Genomic DNA, 17,654 nt, shown 5'->3' on the forward strand with positions numbered 1-17,654 from the left:
TTGACAAAGTCTTTTTTGCTGAGTGTTCTCCTTCATACTTTTTTTACTCTAATACTTTTGTGACTAGAGTTAGTAAAAATGAGATATTCTTCCTCTACTTTTTCCTAGTATCATAACGAATAGTTGAAACATTACATTGATTTTAAAATAAAGTATAAAATTAATACAGTATTTTAATAACTAAGTGCAGATTATATGATTTGACATACAGTGGTATAATAAGTACTGCTGTTGACACATCTACATATTTTGTTGAAATTGTCTTTTCATTAGTAATGTAACAATATGTTTTCAACTCTATTTAGGACAATTTGCATGTATGCAGATATTAAATACCTCACAAAATAGCACTTGGCTTTTGAACAGCCCTGCTAGGAATAACTACATTGTGCTGGTACAATGGAACACTTGAACTGCCACTTTCCTACATAGTATAAACAAGCTATATTGTAGGATTTAGACAATGTAGAACAGGTGAATCAACTTGGTTATCAACAGAGACAGCATGGAGTACTCTAAGTGTGTTTGTATAAATAATGGTGGTTTTATCAAGCCATGTGGACCAGTGAACCTCTGCGGTGCAATGTTTTTTAATAATTGAGGAAAAAGGTTTTCTTACTCTTTTTAGGGGTGATGGTCATTAGTGTGTCCTGTAGGTTTTATGTTAGATTTAATATATCTGTGGTTTGTGTTGGTGATGGTGAATGGTATGAATTTGGAGGAAAATCAGTTTGTTTTCACAGTGTGCTGCATTTTAGAGCTGCAAAATGTAGTCTGACAATCTGCTTTAAACAAGGCTTTTCAAGTTGTCCCTGATGTATAGCAGAGACAGTTGTGATGGCTAATGAAAACATTTTTAATTATGAAATAGGAAATGTGAGAGAGGGGAGGATCTACTTCATATCAACTTTTAAATTATTAAATTATTTATATTAGACTGTTTTACACATCTGCTATTTTTTCTCTTTTCTACTTAATTTCAACTTAAAACTGGGAGGACGGGAAGATTCTTACTTAGAAGTGACCACATAGGGAGAGTTCTGTCTGGTCTAGTTCATAACTGAAGTGAGTCTGAAAAAGTGTTAACCTTGAGATGACCTGTTTCCTAATTTGAGAGAGAATATTGTTACTCTTTGTTTGCCCAGTAGCATGCCTACTTGGTATTAATTCTGTGATGAATACCAAAGACAACAGCACATTTTTGTTGGATAGTCACGTTTTTTAAAGCGTGTGCAAAGGCAATCAGGACCAAATGAAGATGTTTTTATTGAAGACTTCAAATTGACCAATATACGAAGTTCATTTAAAAAAATACTAAAAAAAAAAAAATCCCTTGCCTGTGGAACCTCTAGCCTCTAGCTCATAATCAAACTAAACTTTTTTTAGTATGACTAAATAGACTAGTTACTTGAGCTAGTCCATAACAGTATGCTTTATTTCATTCAGTTCTCTTGTGCTATTTTTGTTTCTGTGAGTTTGCCTGAGTCCTGCTTTTTGTTCTAGCACAGTAAACTATTCTACCATTAACTTGTCTTCTGTGTGACAGGAGGGTGCCCTTCAGCCAGAGCAGAAAGAGAAGTCCAAACGATACAGCAGGCTTTCAAACGAACTCATTCTTTCAAGACAGAAAAAGCTGTCAAAACCAAACCCTGCTATAGATAGTGACCTGTCATGTTAGATTGGATAAATTGGAAAGAAAATTCATATGTCTAACTGAACAAATACAAACAAAAAGATTGTCTGATACTTTACCTAGAAAGTTGAGACTTCGCAATGGTCAAGAACAACAAAGATTTCTGATAGAAAGTATGCAAAGTTGATGCATATGAACAAAAAACAACTTAGTAAACAGTTGTTATCATAAATAATTTGCACTGGAAAAAAAAGTTCACATTTTGTAGCCCCAGGTGTCTTGAAAAATAGAAGAACAGAACAACAAAAAAAAAATCTGTATCATTACAAAGTGAAATGGAACTGCTGAACAGCAGTGTGTTATTGAAGGTATACAGACAGATATGCAAACTTTCTGCCTCAATCTAGTTATGTCTCCATTGTCTGAGAAATATTTATTGGCTTAGAAATAAAGATCTTGTTTTCTTTAAGGAGATTTTCATATGTTCCTCTCATATCTGTCAGTTTGAGTCAAAACCTTAAATATACAAACGTTCACACCTTTTTCTGCCTTGTGTGTGATTACTTCTATTCTTTGATCAATATCTAACTGTAACTTTGTTTTCTTTTTGTGAAGAACCACCATTTTGGTTATATTGAGAAAAGTTAGCGTGCACTAGAGTACTTTCAGCTGTACTCACAGTTCCCTAGGGTAATTTGCCAGCATACCATTGTGTACACTCTCAGATGGGGCTTTTTCTTTATAAAACCTCTGTAAAGTTAAATGGGAATAAAAGGTACTAGTAACATGTAAACCTGTGTACATAGAAATACTGTAATGTTTGTGCTTTCGTATGTAGCAGTAGTAAGGTAGCTGTAGTAAGGCACCGAAAGGTTTTAATGCTCATTGTTTCCCTAAGACAAGAGCAAGAAGAGGATGCTTCTGAAAAGCTTGATATTGTCTTCTGTGTCTCCAGAGTTCTATAAAACAGGAATACTTGGCTGCCTCTCTGCAGTTGTATCCACCAAAGTATTATTGTTTCTAAATTACTTTGAGAATGCTAAACAAGGTGCACTTTTGAAGCGCCCAGAGTAATGGTAGAAATGTTGCTGAGGTTCTGCATATTTTCATTGGGCTGGTGCATCATGGCTTCGCTGGTGCATCATGGCTTGGCTTGTGCATCATGGCAGAAGGTAGAAGGTCAATAGGTTTGTGTGAGGTTGGTGGGGAAGCACCAAATAGTGTCATCTGTCAAGTCAGTGATGAGGTATTGTGGAGAAATCAGTGAGAACGACTTTATAAAACATACTGAAAGCAACACACCCACAGAGAAACTACTCTGTTGGAAACCTGTTGCTATTAAAATAGTAAAACTACTATTATTGCCTTTTAAAACTGACAGAGCAAAGGTGCAGGCAACAACAGAGAGAAGATTAATAGAGAAAGATGACGCTTGCTTATAGATTTTTCGTTTCTAGGCTGCTACTTGGATACTTTAACAGCTTTACCCAAGACACCCCACAGTAATGAAAGTGAACAGATTGGTGTCTCTCTGCAAACTGTATTTGGTTTTAATTGGTGTCTCTCTGCAAACTGTATTTGGTTTTAAGGTTTTTTACATGAAATAATCTAAAGATTGTAACAGAAGTCTTTTTGAATAACATACCCTGCAGACAGAAAAAATAAGGCTTCTAGAGTGTGCTCTCCACTCCACTCAAATGCATAAATCCCCAGAGTAAAAACTGTTGTAATGTTAGTTACTGTGTTCTTTTGATTCTCTAGAAGGTACGTACTAGCTGTCTTTTTCATGGATAACCTATTTGCTTTTGAAAGAACTTGTGGGATTTGTGTTAATAAAATCCAGATTCTTTAATGTGCAAGAAAGCGATATAGTAGTATACAACTTTACCACCTTTTAAAGTTGGAAGTTTATACTTACATATTGTAAATATGGTGTTATTGAGTATTGAATGGTGAGAGGACATGAGTAAAAAGGTGCTTAAGTGATTCTGATGGGACCAGTGTGGTGAAAGCTTACTTCATTGTTCAGTCTATTGCCGACCTTTATTACTGCACACTATATAATACTATATATACACACACACACACATACATATATTATGCTATTAGTGACTCTGCAGCTAGGCTTTTCATAAATTTATGCATGCTCACAAAACTATTTTAAAGGCTGTCTAAAGATTGTTAAATTGCAAGGCATCTCTACCTTTTGCAAGCTGCAATTTTAGGGATCGAGTGAGAGAGAACTCAAAATCTCTATGTATCTTTTTCCTTTTTCAAATTTTCTTCCTTTTCTGTTTTCATTTATTACCATTGAAGGCATCCTTTATCAAAACTGTTAGTTTCATGGTTGAATTATTTAGTAGTTTGTAGTATATTCAGCAATTTTGCAGCTGTTCTTTAGAAATTATCTTCTGAAAAGCAGAGAAGGCCAAAAAATTTCTCAGTTTTAAAACCTTTTCAATTTAAAGTTTAAAAATGTCTCCAGATTATATTGTTGCTTGACATTTTCTCCCACCAAAAAGGAAATAGTTTAAGAAAAGCCTAAACAGCTAAAATGTGAAAGTGTCATGGTAGTTGAAATTAAACATTAAATAAAAGGGGGTTTGACTTACAGGTTATATATATATATCCCCTCTGAAAAATCTTGTTTCGAAGATAGGTGTTTGCCCTTTCACACAGTGTCCTGATGTACACAGAGCAGTGGGGAGACTGACCAGTACTGTTTGGAAGATATGTACCAAGATAGGGAATGTCCTTAGGAGTACTACCATGAAAACTGTTTTGGAGGTATTTCTGTATATTTGTTTTCTGTATATTTGAACCTGTTGCTTCTAGTCAGAGTTTTGTTCATGTGAGAACTGAGGAGAAAATGTTAAGTGTTAGAAAACAGCATCAAAATGGGATGTATACTCAGTAGTGGTTTCCTTTTCACTAAAGCTCTTTTGTTGAAGAGCGACTCAAGACTAGTAAAGCAGAGCACCTGAGGATTAAAAAAGTTAACCTTTGTAAATAAATCCTAGTCTAAAAATTATATATGAAGCTATATATTTTCCTAGAATGTACATTCTTGTTGCAAAAGATATACTAGAGACTTGTTTCTTTGTATTCTTGGTGAAAAAGCATTATCCATGAAGATAAATACCTTCTTCAGGGGGAGTATAGATTGTGGTTTTTACCTTAACATATTCCAGTGCCATACCATTTTTCATGTTTTGGAAGAAAAGTGTCTTAGAAAAGGAACACCAGCCATAAATCCTGAGAGCCCTTCTTCTGGATCCTTTATTCATTAGTTGAATGTGCAGCAAAGTGCAATAGTGTGTAGGTGTAGCCATATTAGTGTTGTTCATAGAATACTCATCTTTGGCAGGACTGACTTTACAGGTACTCCATTATATGTACGTTTTGGCTTCTCATTTACTCTGCGGAAGGGAATGCTTGTTTTAGTCCAACCCTGCCCAGTGGGTTTGTAACAGGAGTATCAGAGTCATAACAGTCGGTGTGTGTAGACCAAGAAGTGTCCTTTTTGTCAGAGGTTTGGCAGTAGGTTGCAGTAAAACCCTGCAGATTTGAAGTCTTGTATGAAAGGTGACAGGCAGACTTAAAATCGTTTCCAAACACTTTTGTGTTATGTGGCCATGTTTTTACTAGGTCGTAACTTTTAAACTTTCAAAGCCCAGTTGTGACAACTGAATTGATACTTTAGCTGCTTAGCTATTATCAAGAAGGAACGTTCTGGGCAACAAAAATGTTGCTTTGGGTAAGTTAAACCAAGGCCTATTTAAATGAGCCAGAATGGCAGTTCTCTGTTTAAGAACAAGGATTTTCAGGGTGGACATGCAGGTGACATCTGCCTTTTGTTACTATTCCTGATAATCCATGCAAATTTATCATTTATACATGCTGCATTGGCGCTTCATTAGAGACTAGCATCAACACTTGTGTTGGGTTTGTGTGGCAGAGTTTTGTGTAGCGGGGGAGGGGCTACAGGGGTGGCTCCTGTCAGAAGCTGCTCGAAGCTTCCCCGGCTCCAAGTCGGACCCCCCTCTGGCCAAGGCCGAGCCCATCAGCGACGGAGGTAGCACCTCTGTGATAGCGTATTTAAGAAGGGGAAAGACTGCTAAAGAAGAAGAGCTACAGCAAAGAGAGGAGTGGGATGTGAGAGAAACAACCATGCAGACATGAAGGTCAGGGAAGGAGGAAAGGGAGGAGGTGCGCCGGAGCAGAGATTCCCCTGCAGCCCGTGGTGAGATGGCAGGCTGTCCCCCTGCAGCCCGTGGAGGTTTAACAGTGGAGCAGAGATTCCCCTGCAGCCCATGGAGGACCCCACGCCGGAGCAGGTGGCTGGGCCCAGAGAAGGCCGTGGCTCCGTGGGAGAGCCCACGCTGGAGCAGTTTGTGGAGGACTGCAGTATGTGGAAAGGACTTGAGCTGGAGAAACTCATGGAGGGCTGACCCCATGAGAGGGACCCCACACTGGAGCCGGGGAAGAGTGTGAGGAGTACCCCCCCCAAGGAGGAAGGAGTAGCAGAAACAATGTGGGATGAACTGACCACAACCCCCATCCCCGCCCCCTGCGCCGCTTGGGGGGGGGGGGGGCGGAGGTAGAGGTATCAGGAGCAAAGCTGAGCCTGGGAAGAAGGGAGGGGTGGGGGGAAGGTGTGTTTTTAAGATATGGTTCTATTTCTTATCATCCTACTCAGATTTGGTTGTTAACAAATTAAATTCGTTTATTTTTCCCCAAAATCGAGTCTGTTCTGCCTGTGACCATAATTGGCGAGTGATCCCTCCCTGTCCTTGTCTCGACCCATGAGCTTTTTGTTGTATTTTCTCCTCCTCACCCCACCAAGGGGGGGAGGAGTGAGCGAGCAAGCGGCTACATAGTGCTTGGTTGCCAGCTGGCCCTAAACCACGACAACACTCCAGATACTTCATCCGTGCTGACCTCATTTCAGGCTAGGACCAGCGAAACAGCACGACTTTCTCTGCAAATGGTCACAAACTTCCCAGGCAATATGTAGTGCAAGGCAGTGAAGCTGAGTTTTCAGTGTTTATCATACTCTTAACTGCTGAGGCAGCTTGGTAAAAGAAGAAAGCTAGTAAGTTAGGAGCTGATGGATGAGGAAGTAAATAAATTATTCTGGATAGGAGTATAAAAGCAGATGTGAACTGGGACAGTGGCAGTAGAAAGAGGGATAAATTAGAATGAGAGGAGAGAAAAATAGCAATAAATATGGGTGGAAAGGAGAAGAGTGAGGTGAGAGGTGGAAAGCAGAAAGAAGGCTGGCTGTGATGAACTCCCTGCCCATCCCTTTTCCTCTTTGAGAACCTGGAAATGAATCTAGATCTCTTGTACCCCAGGCATACCAATATCCCTTGCTTGTCTGGTTCAGCGTGATGGGAAATTTCTCTTTTCAAGTTTATATTTTTTTAATTTTTTTTTTTTAAATAACTGCGTGTCAAATATTTGGTGAGTCAAGTACTGCCTTAGCTAGGAGATAATATACTAAGAGTGCCTGGGTAAGCATTAGTTTGAGTCAAGCAAGTATGTTGTGATACAGGTATTGTAGTTTTACACAGGAACCGTTCCATTTGTGATGCACGTTGTAGGATAGCAGAGATAATAGGAAATACAGCGTATCTGGGAGATGTTCCCTGTAAAGCTCCTGTATGTTTCACTGCATGAAAATGAATAGTGACTGGGTCACATGACTACAGGAAGGGAATGGATTGTTCTCAGGTTAGGGCAATAGAAAGCCTATGTGAAACAGCTCTGGTTTGTTGCTGCACCTCTTCCAGACTCTTCACAGCAACATTGTTGTCTGGTTGAAAAATATAAAACTTGACTTTCAGAAGCGTTGAGTACACAGTTGCAATTGAAGTAAACAGGAACGTATTGTTTTGAACATTGTACTGTGCATTTTTGTTGTCCTTAACAGAGACAATGTAAAAACCAAGCTAATACGTTTCAAGTAGTTCCCCCAAAATTAATGGATAGTAGTGGCAGTTTTGGGCCTAATACTGCTTTTACCCCCAACTCAAGCTTGGCGCTAGTCTCATCACCATAAGTGTGATTTGAAGATGAACTTCTTCATTTTTGCTCTTACGTACCGTGGTGATAAATGCCTAGAGGCAGGAGAAAGGGAAATAAATACTCTGTGCCTGGTCAGGATGGGTTCTCATTAAATGCAGTGCATGCTTGAACAGCTTTAAAATAATAATATACCTTATATATAATAGGCCATAATAATTGCTTCCAGTTGCATTTCTAATTTTAAAGCTTGTTCATATGTATGTTGAACACTCTTTGTGTTGGGATTTTTAGCAAGCGAAATTAGGATTTCCCATCTAAAGTCATACATTCAGGAGTAACACTGCATGCCAGGATATCTTGGCTGGTAATTCATGTCTTCTGGGCTGTAACATCTTGGTCCCATGTTCTACATGAGTGTTGTCTCCTGTCGTTACTGAAGTCGCCATTCCAGAATGGGGCAAGGTGTTAACAGCTATCCTTAAACTTTAAATATACAAAACTAGATCTCTTTGCATATTTCTCTAGTGGGACAACTTAAAATTTTGTGTATCTTAAAAAGGGATGGGCAGGTTCCAAGGTTTAACTTGCATTATTTGAAAAGGTGCATTGTTCCAGGGCATGCGTGTATTGAGGAAGAGTGCAATAGCTGCTACCATGTGGTTGGTTATGTAGACACTTAAATAGCATGCCTGGCTTGGGTTCATTTGACTTAAATACAAAATTAAAATCTTTTCTAAAACTGCTAGCAGTCAGCAACAATTTACCGATATATGAATGAGCAAGCCACAGCAAAAGAGAGAAGATATTCCCTGCAATGCTGAATGTTGTAATTGTGTTTAGAATAATACCAAAGGAGAGAATAAATCTTTTTCAAACTGAGAAATACAAACTTTTTCTCTTTTTTATTTAAGTATATAGTGAGGTGGAATTTCAGCATTGATGGAGTCAGGATAGTGGCTGATCGAAATCAGTTATAACATCTTTTACATAGGAGATGGAAATTTCTTATTTAAAAATAAGATGATTTGAAGGCAAATTTCTCCATGCAAATCCTGTCATGAGCAGAGAAATTATTGCAAGAATGAGACATATTGTGGAAGAGATGGTTTTGATAGATTTTGCAGAAATGGAAAAATAATTTTAATGCTACCTTATGATCACCGTGTTTGTCTGTGATAGCTTTATATAATCGTGATAGAGTACTGATAATGGGACTTTGAATTCAAATTCCCGATACAATCCCTGTCGTGGTTTAACCCCAGTCAGCAACTAAGCACCACAGAGCCGCTTCCCCCTTCCCCCTCCCAGTGGGGTGAGGAGGAAGAAAGAGAAAAAAAGTAAAAACTCATGGGTTGAGATAAGAACAGTTTAATAACTGAAGTAAAATATAATACTAACAATAGTAATAATGAAGTATAATAATAATAATAGTAATGAAAAGGAATATAACAAAAAAGGAAGGGGGGGAAGGGAAAAAAAAAAAAACAGCGATGCACAATGCAATTGCTCACCGCCCCCTGACCGATGCCCAGTTAGTTCCTGAGCCGCGATCCGCGCCGCCCGGCCAACTCCCCCCAGTTTATATACTGGGCATGACGTTCCATGGTATGGAATGTCCCTTTGGCTAGTTCGGGTCAGCTGTCCTGGCTCTGCTCCCTCCCAGCTTCTTGCACACCTGCTTGCTGGCAGAGCATGGGAGACTGAAAAGTCCTTGACTTAAGATGAGCGCTACTTAGCAACAGCTAAAACATCAGAGTGTTATCAGCATCATTCTCGCACTAAATCCAAAACACAGCACTGTACCAGCTACTAAAAAGAAAGTTAACTCTATCCAAGCCGAAACCAGGACAATCCCCAAGGAAAAAAAGAAACTGATAGTGCTTGGCCTGTGGCCGGATAAACCCCCTAATGTTTAGTCAGGAAAGTTGTCAGCAGAGTTAAGTATGGCCTTCTTGCTGGCCAAAGATGCAGGTTAAAAAGATGCAGAAGAGGCAGAGGAACATGTGATAGAGGCTTCTCTTATTTCTGTGACACCCATGTGGCCTCTATCACTGGCAGTAGCTTGCCATCTTCTGGTCTTCTTACATGAGGCAGCAAGCAGCTTTGTTTCCATTGTGCAATCAGAAATGCAGACACAAGGAGACACTGTCTCTACACTGAGACGATACTGTGAGCTAACCAAGAACATGAATTTACAGCATACTAACTATTCCACACCAGTTTCCTATGCAGATTTTTTGGGTACAAGTAGTATTCTGTCCTTACTTTCTGTCAAATAGGTATGAGGTACGTCATTCCACGTTCAAAATGTCCATGCAAGAGAATAATGCCAAGAAACTAGTGGTGAAGAAAATTCATATGCAGGGTTACTTAGCAGTAACTTTTCCTTGAAAATAAGCTCTTTTTAAATTTCATTTTTAGAAGATGAACTAAGCCCCTTCTATAGAAGAACTTTTCTGATCACATAATAGTGGCTTATAATTAAGAATTGCACTGATTAGCCGTGGAGGACACAATTAGGTACAGCCTAGGGATGACTTCAGTTCCTGTGCTTTGGCATATAGGAATCAGACTGTAGAAATATTGAAGCACTGCCTTCATGTGCCTTTATAGATTTGTCAATTGATGAACGTTAATTAATTCATTGCTTTAAAAAAAAAAGCCTAAAAATGCAAACATGGCAAATTATAAAGTGGCTGAGGAAATTAATTGTCAACAAGAAGATATTTTTGATACAGTGTTCAACATCTAAACATGGTAAAACTGCTTTTTCAGAAATTTCTGCAATGTAATTTCATAACTGCCTTTTAGAAAAGTTAATTCCATATCTATGTTTTTAATTTGTAGGTACATTGAAACCTTGAAGGAGCACAAACCAAAAATTGTCTGGGATGAACAAATTGCTGAACACTACTTTGAATACAAAAAGTGAGTTACATTTATTAACTTACCATTCTGCAAATATTTTTGGGCATGGCCCAGTACACAATGAATTACCAGTTAACTATAGTATGCAACTGAATTCAGCAAATGGAAATTCTGCTGTTTGTGATCTGTATGTCAACACTGAACTGCAGCACAAAAGAGTGCTCCAGGTGAGAGAAGTAAATCAGAGAAGGATTAATGAAATAACATAAGCTAAAACAATCTCTAGAAGAGAAGTCTTATGAGTCATATCTTTAGAAGTTATCCATCAAAGTTATCTGCTGAGTGTCAGTTAATCAGAGGCTCTGAGAATTGGTACTGTGAGCTGTTGGGTGATTACCAATAACTTGGCCAAAAATAGTTCTGAGAAAAATCTGTGGTACAAGAGCCGGGTTTTACAAGTCCTAGTGATAAGATTGGTCAAGCAACAGACTTCCACTAAATGGAATGGACTGTAGAGGAATGTAATGAGAATAATATCAAGTGACTTCCAGATAAAGTTTTTAAAAGGACTGAGAGCATGAAGAGAAAGAGTAATAACTTTCTTTGTCTTCCCTTTTTCATTGTGAAATGACAAGAGGATTCCTGATGCTAGGAGAAATCCATTTAAAACAGATTTTAAAAAAAACCCCAGCAACATCTTATTAAGCCTCAGTGATAATTTGCTATTTTTGTATGAAAATATACAAAAATATGGTAAAATTATACAACAAAATCCTACTACTTCTACAAAACTGTGTCTTGTATATTACTCAATGCATTGGTAATGTGAAGACACACCACTGAAAACAAGAGTAAAACATATTTTAGAGTGCTTTAAGAAAAAAAAAATCAGAACTACTTTGTTATTTCCAAAATACCTTCTTGATTTAAATATTTTTAAATGTAAAAAAAACCCCAAACTAAAAATGTCCTACTTTTATATTTTTAGTTTAATTTTCAATGTTTCTCTCAGCCTGTAATTTTCTCCTGACTTCTCAGCAACATGTATTTCTTATCAGAAAAAAAAATATTTACCTGCTAGTCAGCAGTGTTTTAATTTATTTTCTGTGTTCGTATGAAAGGACTGGAATCTGTGTTCCTTCATATTTAATTCTTTGGTATCCTGTTGCAAAATTACTTTGTGCCAAACAATTACAAGGTTTTTCATGTTAACTAAAGAGGAATAAATCAGAAGCTTTGTTTTACTGATCTTGAATGCACAATCCAATTGGAGACACAATCACCACTGGATGAAAACTTGTTCTCAAAAGAGTAAATCTGAAGGCTCTGTTTGAATGGCATGCTTCTGGGATTCATTTCTGAAACACATTTCCTAAGCATCTCCTTGCAAACTGAACGTGTGGGAAAGGGATAGCTTGTCAGTACTACTACATCATTTGCCTTTGAAAGCCAATCTTTGGAGATTCTTGTTTGTGGGCTTCCTGGAGGAATTTTTGATGCATAAAGCACACTGGATCTGAAAATCACTCTAAACTTCACTTGCTGCACTGTGCTTGGCAGACAGCCATGTTCACTGTGTCTGCAGTGGTTCAGCCAGCTGCAGGGGAGGGTTATTCAAGGGAACTGTCTTTCAGTTACCGCTTTGGTTTGCAAAGGTTCAGTTACATTGGATGGGGATGGCAGCCAGGCCTGAAATATGCTTCACTAGTAAAGCATTTCACCTGGAAATCTTGCATGTCTGCAGTTGCTAAGAAATCAAATCATGAATCTTTAAGCAAAGCACAGCTAATGATTTTCATGTAGCAGGCAGAGATTAACTATTACAAATAGTTACAGAAATCTGTTGTCTCTGAGTGCTTGTTGCAGTGCACTTTACAGGTAAGTATACATTTACATAAGTTGGGAGATTTTAGGAGCAATTCCTACTTGGTCTGTCCATGTACTCTGCATTTCCTCCTAGCCTAACTGGTAAAGTGGTACTGTGAGACCACTTTTAACTCATCCTGCTCATTATTAGGGGTTTAAAATGCAGCCTTGGTATCTGTGCCCAGGGTAGTTTGCCCTGTCTGTATGTTTTATACTGCTAGCATTTAATTTAACCTGAAAGATAGTAGTTTGGGGAATTGGGGAAGATCTTTCACAATTTGCATCTGACAATCAAATGTCTTCATCTTTTTCAGATGCGCATTTAGTAGGCGCAACTTTTATAATCCAGTTGCAACAAGATATCTCAGTGTGTTTACTTACTAGTATCAAACCATCTCTGTTGTGAGATCTCTTCTTGGATCCTCTATTTTCACTGTCAGCCTTTTCACCTCTTTTAAGAGTTGTCCTCCTTAAAGGCCACTAGTATGGAGTAAATAAGTATTGTCTGACTCTGCCTGTATTGTATTTTGTTGTAACGAGTTCTTGGACAAAGTGTTATGCCCAAAGATGTTTGGGACTTTCATCTTAATCATGAAAGTTACCTGATTTCTTCCCAAACTTTGTGTTTGTTATTAGGAAACTGTGCTCTGTTCTTTAGATGTTTTGAAAGGCCTTATCCTGAAGCCTTTTAAGGAATCCTTTAGATAACCAGGGATTTTTGTTGTTGTGGTTGTGGCATGATGCAATTGCTATGCAAAGACTCCTCTAGCAGGTCTTTGACTCTATACAGTCATGTTTTGAACTTTCTCAGTTTCCAGCTGCTAGCGTTGTCAAAGTCCATGTAAGTAGGATGATTTTGTCAGGAGGACCTTTCTGACAAATATTCCTGTAACTGATACCTGCAGGACAGTGACATGGTTGCATACTTGACTTTTAGATATGTTGTGTACCTTCTCTTAACAGCTTTTCTTTCCCCACCGCTTTGGATTTATGTGCTGTGATATGTTTGTATCTACAGTAGAAAAGGGGCAGGAGTAGAAGTTCTTATCTGCAGTAGAAAAGGAAGAGAAGTAGAGAAGATTTTGGCCCTACCCTGCCCTCAGTAGATAGAGTAGCCAGAGTGCAAGTTCAGAATGAATGGAAGTTGATGGCAAAAGTGTCTGATTTCAGAGACAGAGTGCCTCAGCTTCCAGAGTGGAATGAACATTGGGTAAGAAATCTCAAAGATATGAGCTACTAAATGGCAAGTAGTCTCTGTCTTTGATATGGGCGTGTTAATGCTCATGTGCTGAACATACTAGCATATCTTATTTTTAATAGCAATAACTTCTCCAAAATGAAATCAGCAGTTTTCTTCAGCACTGTCTTTGTTTTCTTTTAATGGGAAGGAATAAAACTGGTTTTGAATTCTAATCTCAGCTAAAAATCCTATGGGAATCTGTCAAAGCTATTGTGACTATTTGGTTTTCCCGTTTTGCAGAAATAAAGGAGGAAAACATGCTGTCTTCTACCCAACACTGAAGGTAGGTGCCACTTTTTCACGTCAGGGGGCTGTAAGAGGAAAGAGATGTTTACTTGACTTGTTGCGTTATTGAGACACTTCAGAAAATGTTGAACTGGGTTTAGGCTTTTGTGAAAGAAGTTTACCCTCAGGTAGTTGTTATGATTCAAAGCTTCAGCTGCCTGTACAAGAAGATTGTTTTTTCTATCTCATGCATAATGGGGGTTTGGGATCTTTGAAGATTAGCCATGTCTAGAGATAAGACACACCAGGGCAAACCAGTGCTCTGAGAGGATCTGTTCCGAGTGCACAGTTCATGTGCTAACAGACATGCTCATTGTCAGACAAGAGACCGAAGAAATTTTCCTTCTGATCATGTTCGCTGGAAGCTTGGGGCACTTTTGCCTTCCTCAGTAGCAGGGTTCTGATTCTCCCTGGCAGCCTGCATCATCCTGTTTTCTTCAGTTCTGTTTCTGTGGAACATATTTTAGTGTTTTGAAAAGTTAAGCTTTTGGCCTTACTAAAGTCCTTTGGCAGGACATACAATTTGTCTACACAATAGTCTGCAATATACCAGAGGACAGGATAAAATGGTTACTTGCAGCCTTAGTTCCTAGGAAGCTATCTTTAGATTTTCTCAAATTAAGCTAAAGGCAGTATGTTAAGCCTCTGCTGGCTTTTAATATTGGAAGGGAATTGCTTCTGTAGTGAAAGTATATCGTATTTACAGAGAACAGAGACATTTTGTATGGTTAAACTAGTGTGAAATGATCCAAGGCTCTGTTTTTGTGAACAGGATTGTTATCCTAAGCTCCATTAGTACAAGGATATTTCCCTTCATTAATCTAATACTGGTGGAAGTACTAGCACATATGGGATATTAATTACCACGTCTATGTTCTTGCTAGTAGTACCTGTCTTAGAGTGTTAGAAAGTTTCATTGCGAACCTGTCAGAGAAAAGATAGATCGTGCTGCATGTTGTTATGCTATGTTCTCTTTGGCTTTGTGGAAGGATTTCACCCTGCTATTGTCAGTACTAACCAGGTTAAGAACACTCATTCCCATACATTTCTTTCCTTACTTCTTCCCTAAAAGATACTCAACTGTGGTGGTTGGTGAATTTATGGAAACAGGTTTTCCTTCCAATTTCAACAAGCTTGTAATGAAATATTTTGAGATTTGTATGCTGGGGTGTATCAAAGAGTTGTTCACTTAATGGTGATCAAGATGGTCAGGGAACACTTAATTTTATTACCCCATGACAAGTGTGTTTCTTCCCCTTTTTAATGTTATAATCACTGGCAGGCTGCTCAAAATTGGTTTGTTCATGACTAGTTAGAAGCAATCACGAACACGAGGCGCAGTGGATCTGTTAATGATGCCTTGATACTTTGTTCTGTTTTCTATGGAAAGGAGTTTTAAACACATCCCTGGTGTAAGCAGTTTAAAAATTGCAGTGCTACACTTCAAAGTAAGAAAACCTGAAAGTAAAAGATTGAAAAATAATTATTTTTATTGTCTGAACTGAAAGAAGTGTGGAACATGAATTGTGGCATTGCTTCCCTTGTAAACCAATGGCTAAACTAACTCTAAATCAATGGCTGGAGCTCAAATAGGGAAACTTTTAAATATTAGTCTCCCAGAATCTCTTTATAATAGAATTGTGATAACGAAAATTGTGACTCTATCCTGGGAGAAGGCAAGGGTAGGTAAGAGATCTTGATGGTATTTGACAAGTTGTTCTAATTGTCTTCAGTGATAAAGTTTTATTTGACCCCTGAGACATTTCTGGGAAGAGTTAGAATTTCTGTACATTGTGAAATGATAGCCTAAATTAGAATAGTCCTTTGCATAGTTCATAAATCTGATTGATTTCTGTGGCATTTTGTCTATCTAGCTGGTTATCTTTTATTAGGTCATTGAATTAACTGGTGCAATTAACTGTCTCTTACTGAATGATTGCTTGCTAACCAGAGAGTATTTGAAATACAGACTAGGTTTTTCAGTATCTGGTTCAAGGATAGATATTTTTAAAATGTCTGATAATGGCATGAAGAGATGGCAGCATGAAGTGTCTAATGTCTCTGACTAAAAGGTAATTGCTTCATGTGTCTTTGTCTTAGTCCATCCAGTTGCGCGTAGAGCTTGCAAAAGAATTGGGCACTGGAATATCCATCTGGGAACTGGGACAAGGCCTGGACTATTTTTATGACCTGCTTTAAAATAAGAGATGATCTGGGAAAGACTTTGTTTGCTCCACTGAGACTCCACCTTCAATTAATTTGGGTATCCTGGAGAGGTGATTTTTAAAACATTTTTTGTAATTTATATCATATCTGTATTAACCTTGCATTTTTCCCAATAAAGAACCTTTTCTGATTTGCCACACAGGCGTGATTGTTGGTATCTGATAAAATTCAGAGGGAAAAAAAGCCCAGAAATTTCTTTTAAAGCTCCTGAATTCAGAGTCATTGAAAATAGACCAACATAGCTGGGATGGCATCAGAGTTGAAAATACTTTTCTGAAATGTTTTCTACAAGAAATAAAATGGACAAGTTGATGCCATCTGATCAAAGTTTAAGATGGAGATCTCTCAAACAATTGCTGGTAATAACCAAAGTAAGTGAACAAATAAATCCATCAGATTATGTCCAGTGAATTTAATATCTGCTGGACCCTCTTCATCTTGCTGTCTTCTGATAAGGTAAGTCAACGTAAAATGTTGGGGGGGAGACCAATTAGATATCTTTCCCTCAAGCTGGTAGAATATCAAGCACTGACAAGCTAAGCTGTTAGCTCTGGTTTTTTCATGTTAGTAAATTCCTTAAAGAGTTCAAAGTCACAGTAATTTCAATTTATGACTTGTTTCTAAATTGGTTTTGTTGCAAGAGATGCTCTGTGATTTCTCTCTTCTGCTTAGCCTGCTTAGATGTCTCAGTTTACAGTATTTAGCACCAGTGCATGATGCATTAGAGGTTAGTTTGTGGGAACTGTAATGTTTAGCACCAAAGGCTGTGATGGTAATGATGGATTACATGGATAGCCCCAATAGACAGAGCCCCAGAGCAGCTCTGACAACCCCTTGACTTAAGCAGGTGCTGTGAATGTGATCAGCATCTTTGTGCATGAAGCTGTCATTCTTTAGCTGTACACGTTGGTGCTTTCGTCTCCATAATACAGAATTTTTATGAACCCAAAAGCTGTAACAACGCATCGGTTTAAAAATAAAGCCAAAAAATTATATCCCTGCTTTTTGGTTTACAATATTTGTGTTTGTAGAAATACACAGGCTTCAAGGCAGTTTCTTCTAAGGAACTAAGAGGTGCTGCGAATTTGATGAGGGTGTCATTGGTCACGAGCAGAGACTCAGGCAATAGCTCTGTACTCCCACTGGTGGTGTTCTTGCAACTTACAGTTGTCAGAAAGATAACTGCACTCCTCTGTTTCCATCCACCCTTCCCAGTAATTAATCTCAGTGGGGAATTTATCTGCCCCTGCTGTTTTCAGCAGAATAAATCCCACTGTAATCCACCATTGATTAAAGAACTATTGATCTTCACCTCTCTGATTTAGTTCTGGCATCTCTCGACTTCTCACATTGCAAGTATCCAGCAGGGTTTACTAATCAGGCTTCTTTCTTCCATACCATTAGTAGTAAGATAATTTGCTACGTGAATCCTTGTGTTCAATTAACTTGAACTTTTTTGTTCATTCAAAAGCAATTTAAAGTCACTCTGGCAATGGTATCTAGAAT

The 17,654-nt window shown here is 38.3% G+C and overlaps 1 protein-coding gene across 3 annotated transcripts in view; it reads left to right on the forward strand.

Moving 5' to 3' along the window:
- Positions 1-16,304, forward strand: part of CHID1 (chitinase domain containing 1) — a 134,331-nt gene extending 118,027 nt beyond the window's left edge. For all 3 annotated transcript variants that reach the window (XM_050898287.1, XM_050898289.1, XM_050898288.1), the window contains 3 exons: positions 10,511-10,591; positions 13,878-13,920; positions 16,023-16,304. In XM_050898287.1, the coding sequence (XP_050754244.1) occupies positions 10,511-10,591; positions 13,878-13,920; positions 16,023-16,121 (223 nt within the window). In that variant the 3' untranslated portion in view covers positions 16,122-16,304. The remainder of the gene's footprint in view (positions 1-10,510; positions 10,592-13,877; positions 13,921-16,022) is intronic.
- The last annotated feature ends 1,350 nt before the right edge of the window (positions 16,305-17,654 follow it).

This window comes from Gymnogyps californianus, chromosome 5, assembly GCF_018139145.2.
Source record: "Gymnogyps californianus isolate 813 chromosome 5, ASM1813914v2, whole genome shotgun sequence".
NCBI lineage: Eukaryota > Metazoa > Chordata > Aves > Accipitriformes > Cathartidae > Gymnogyps > Gymnogyps californianus.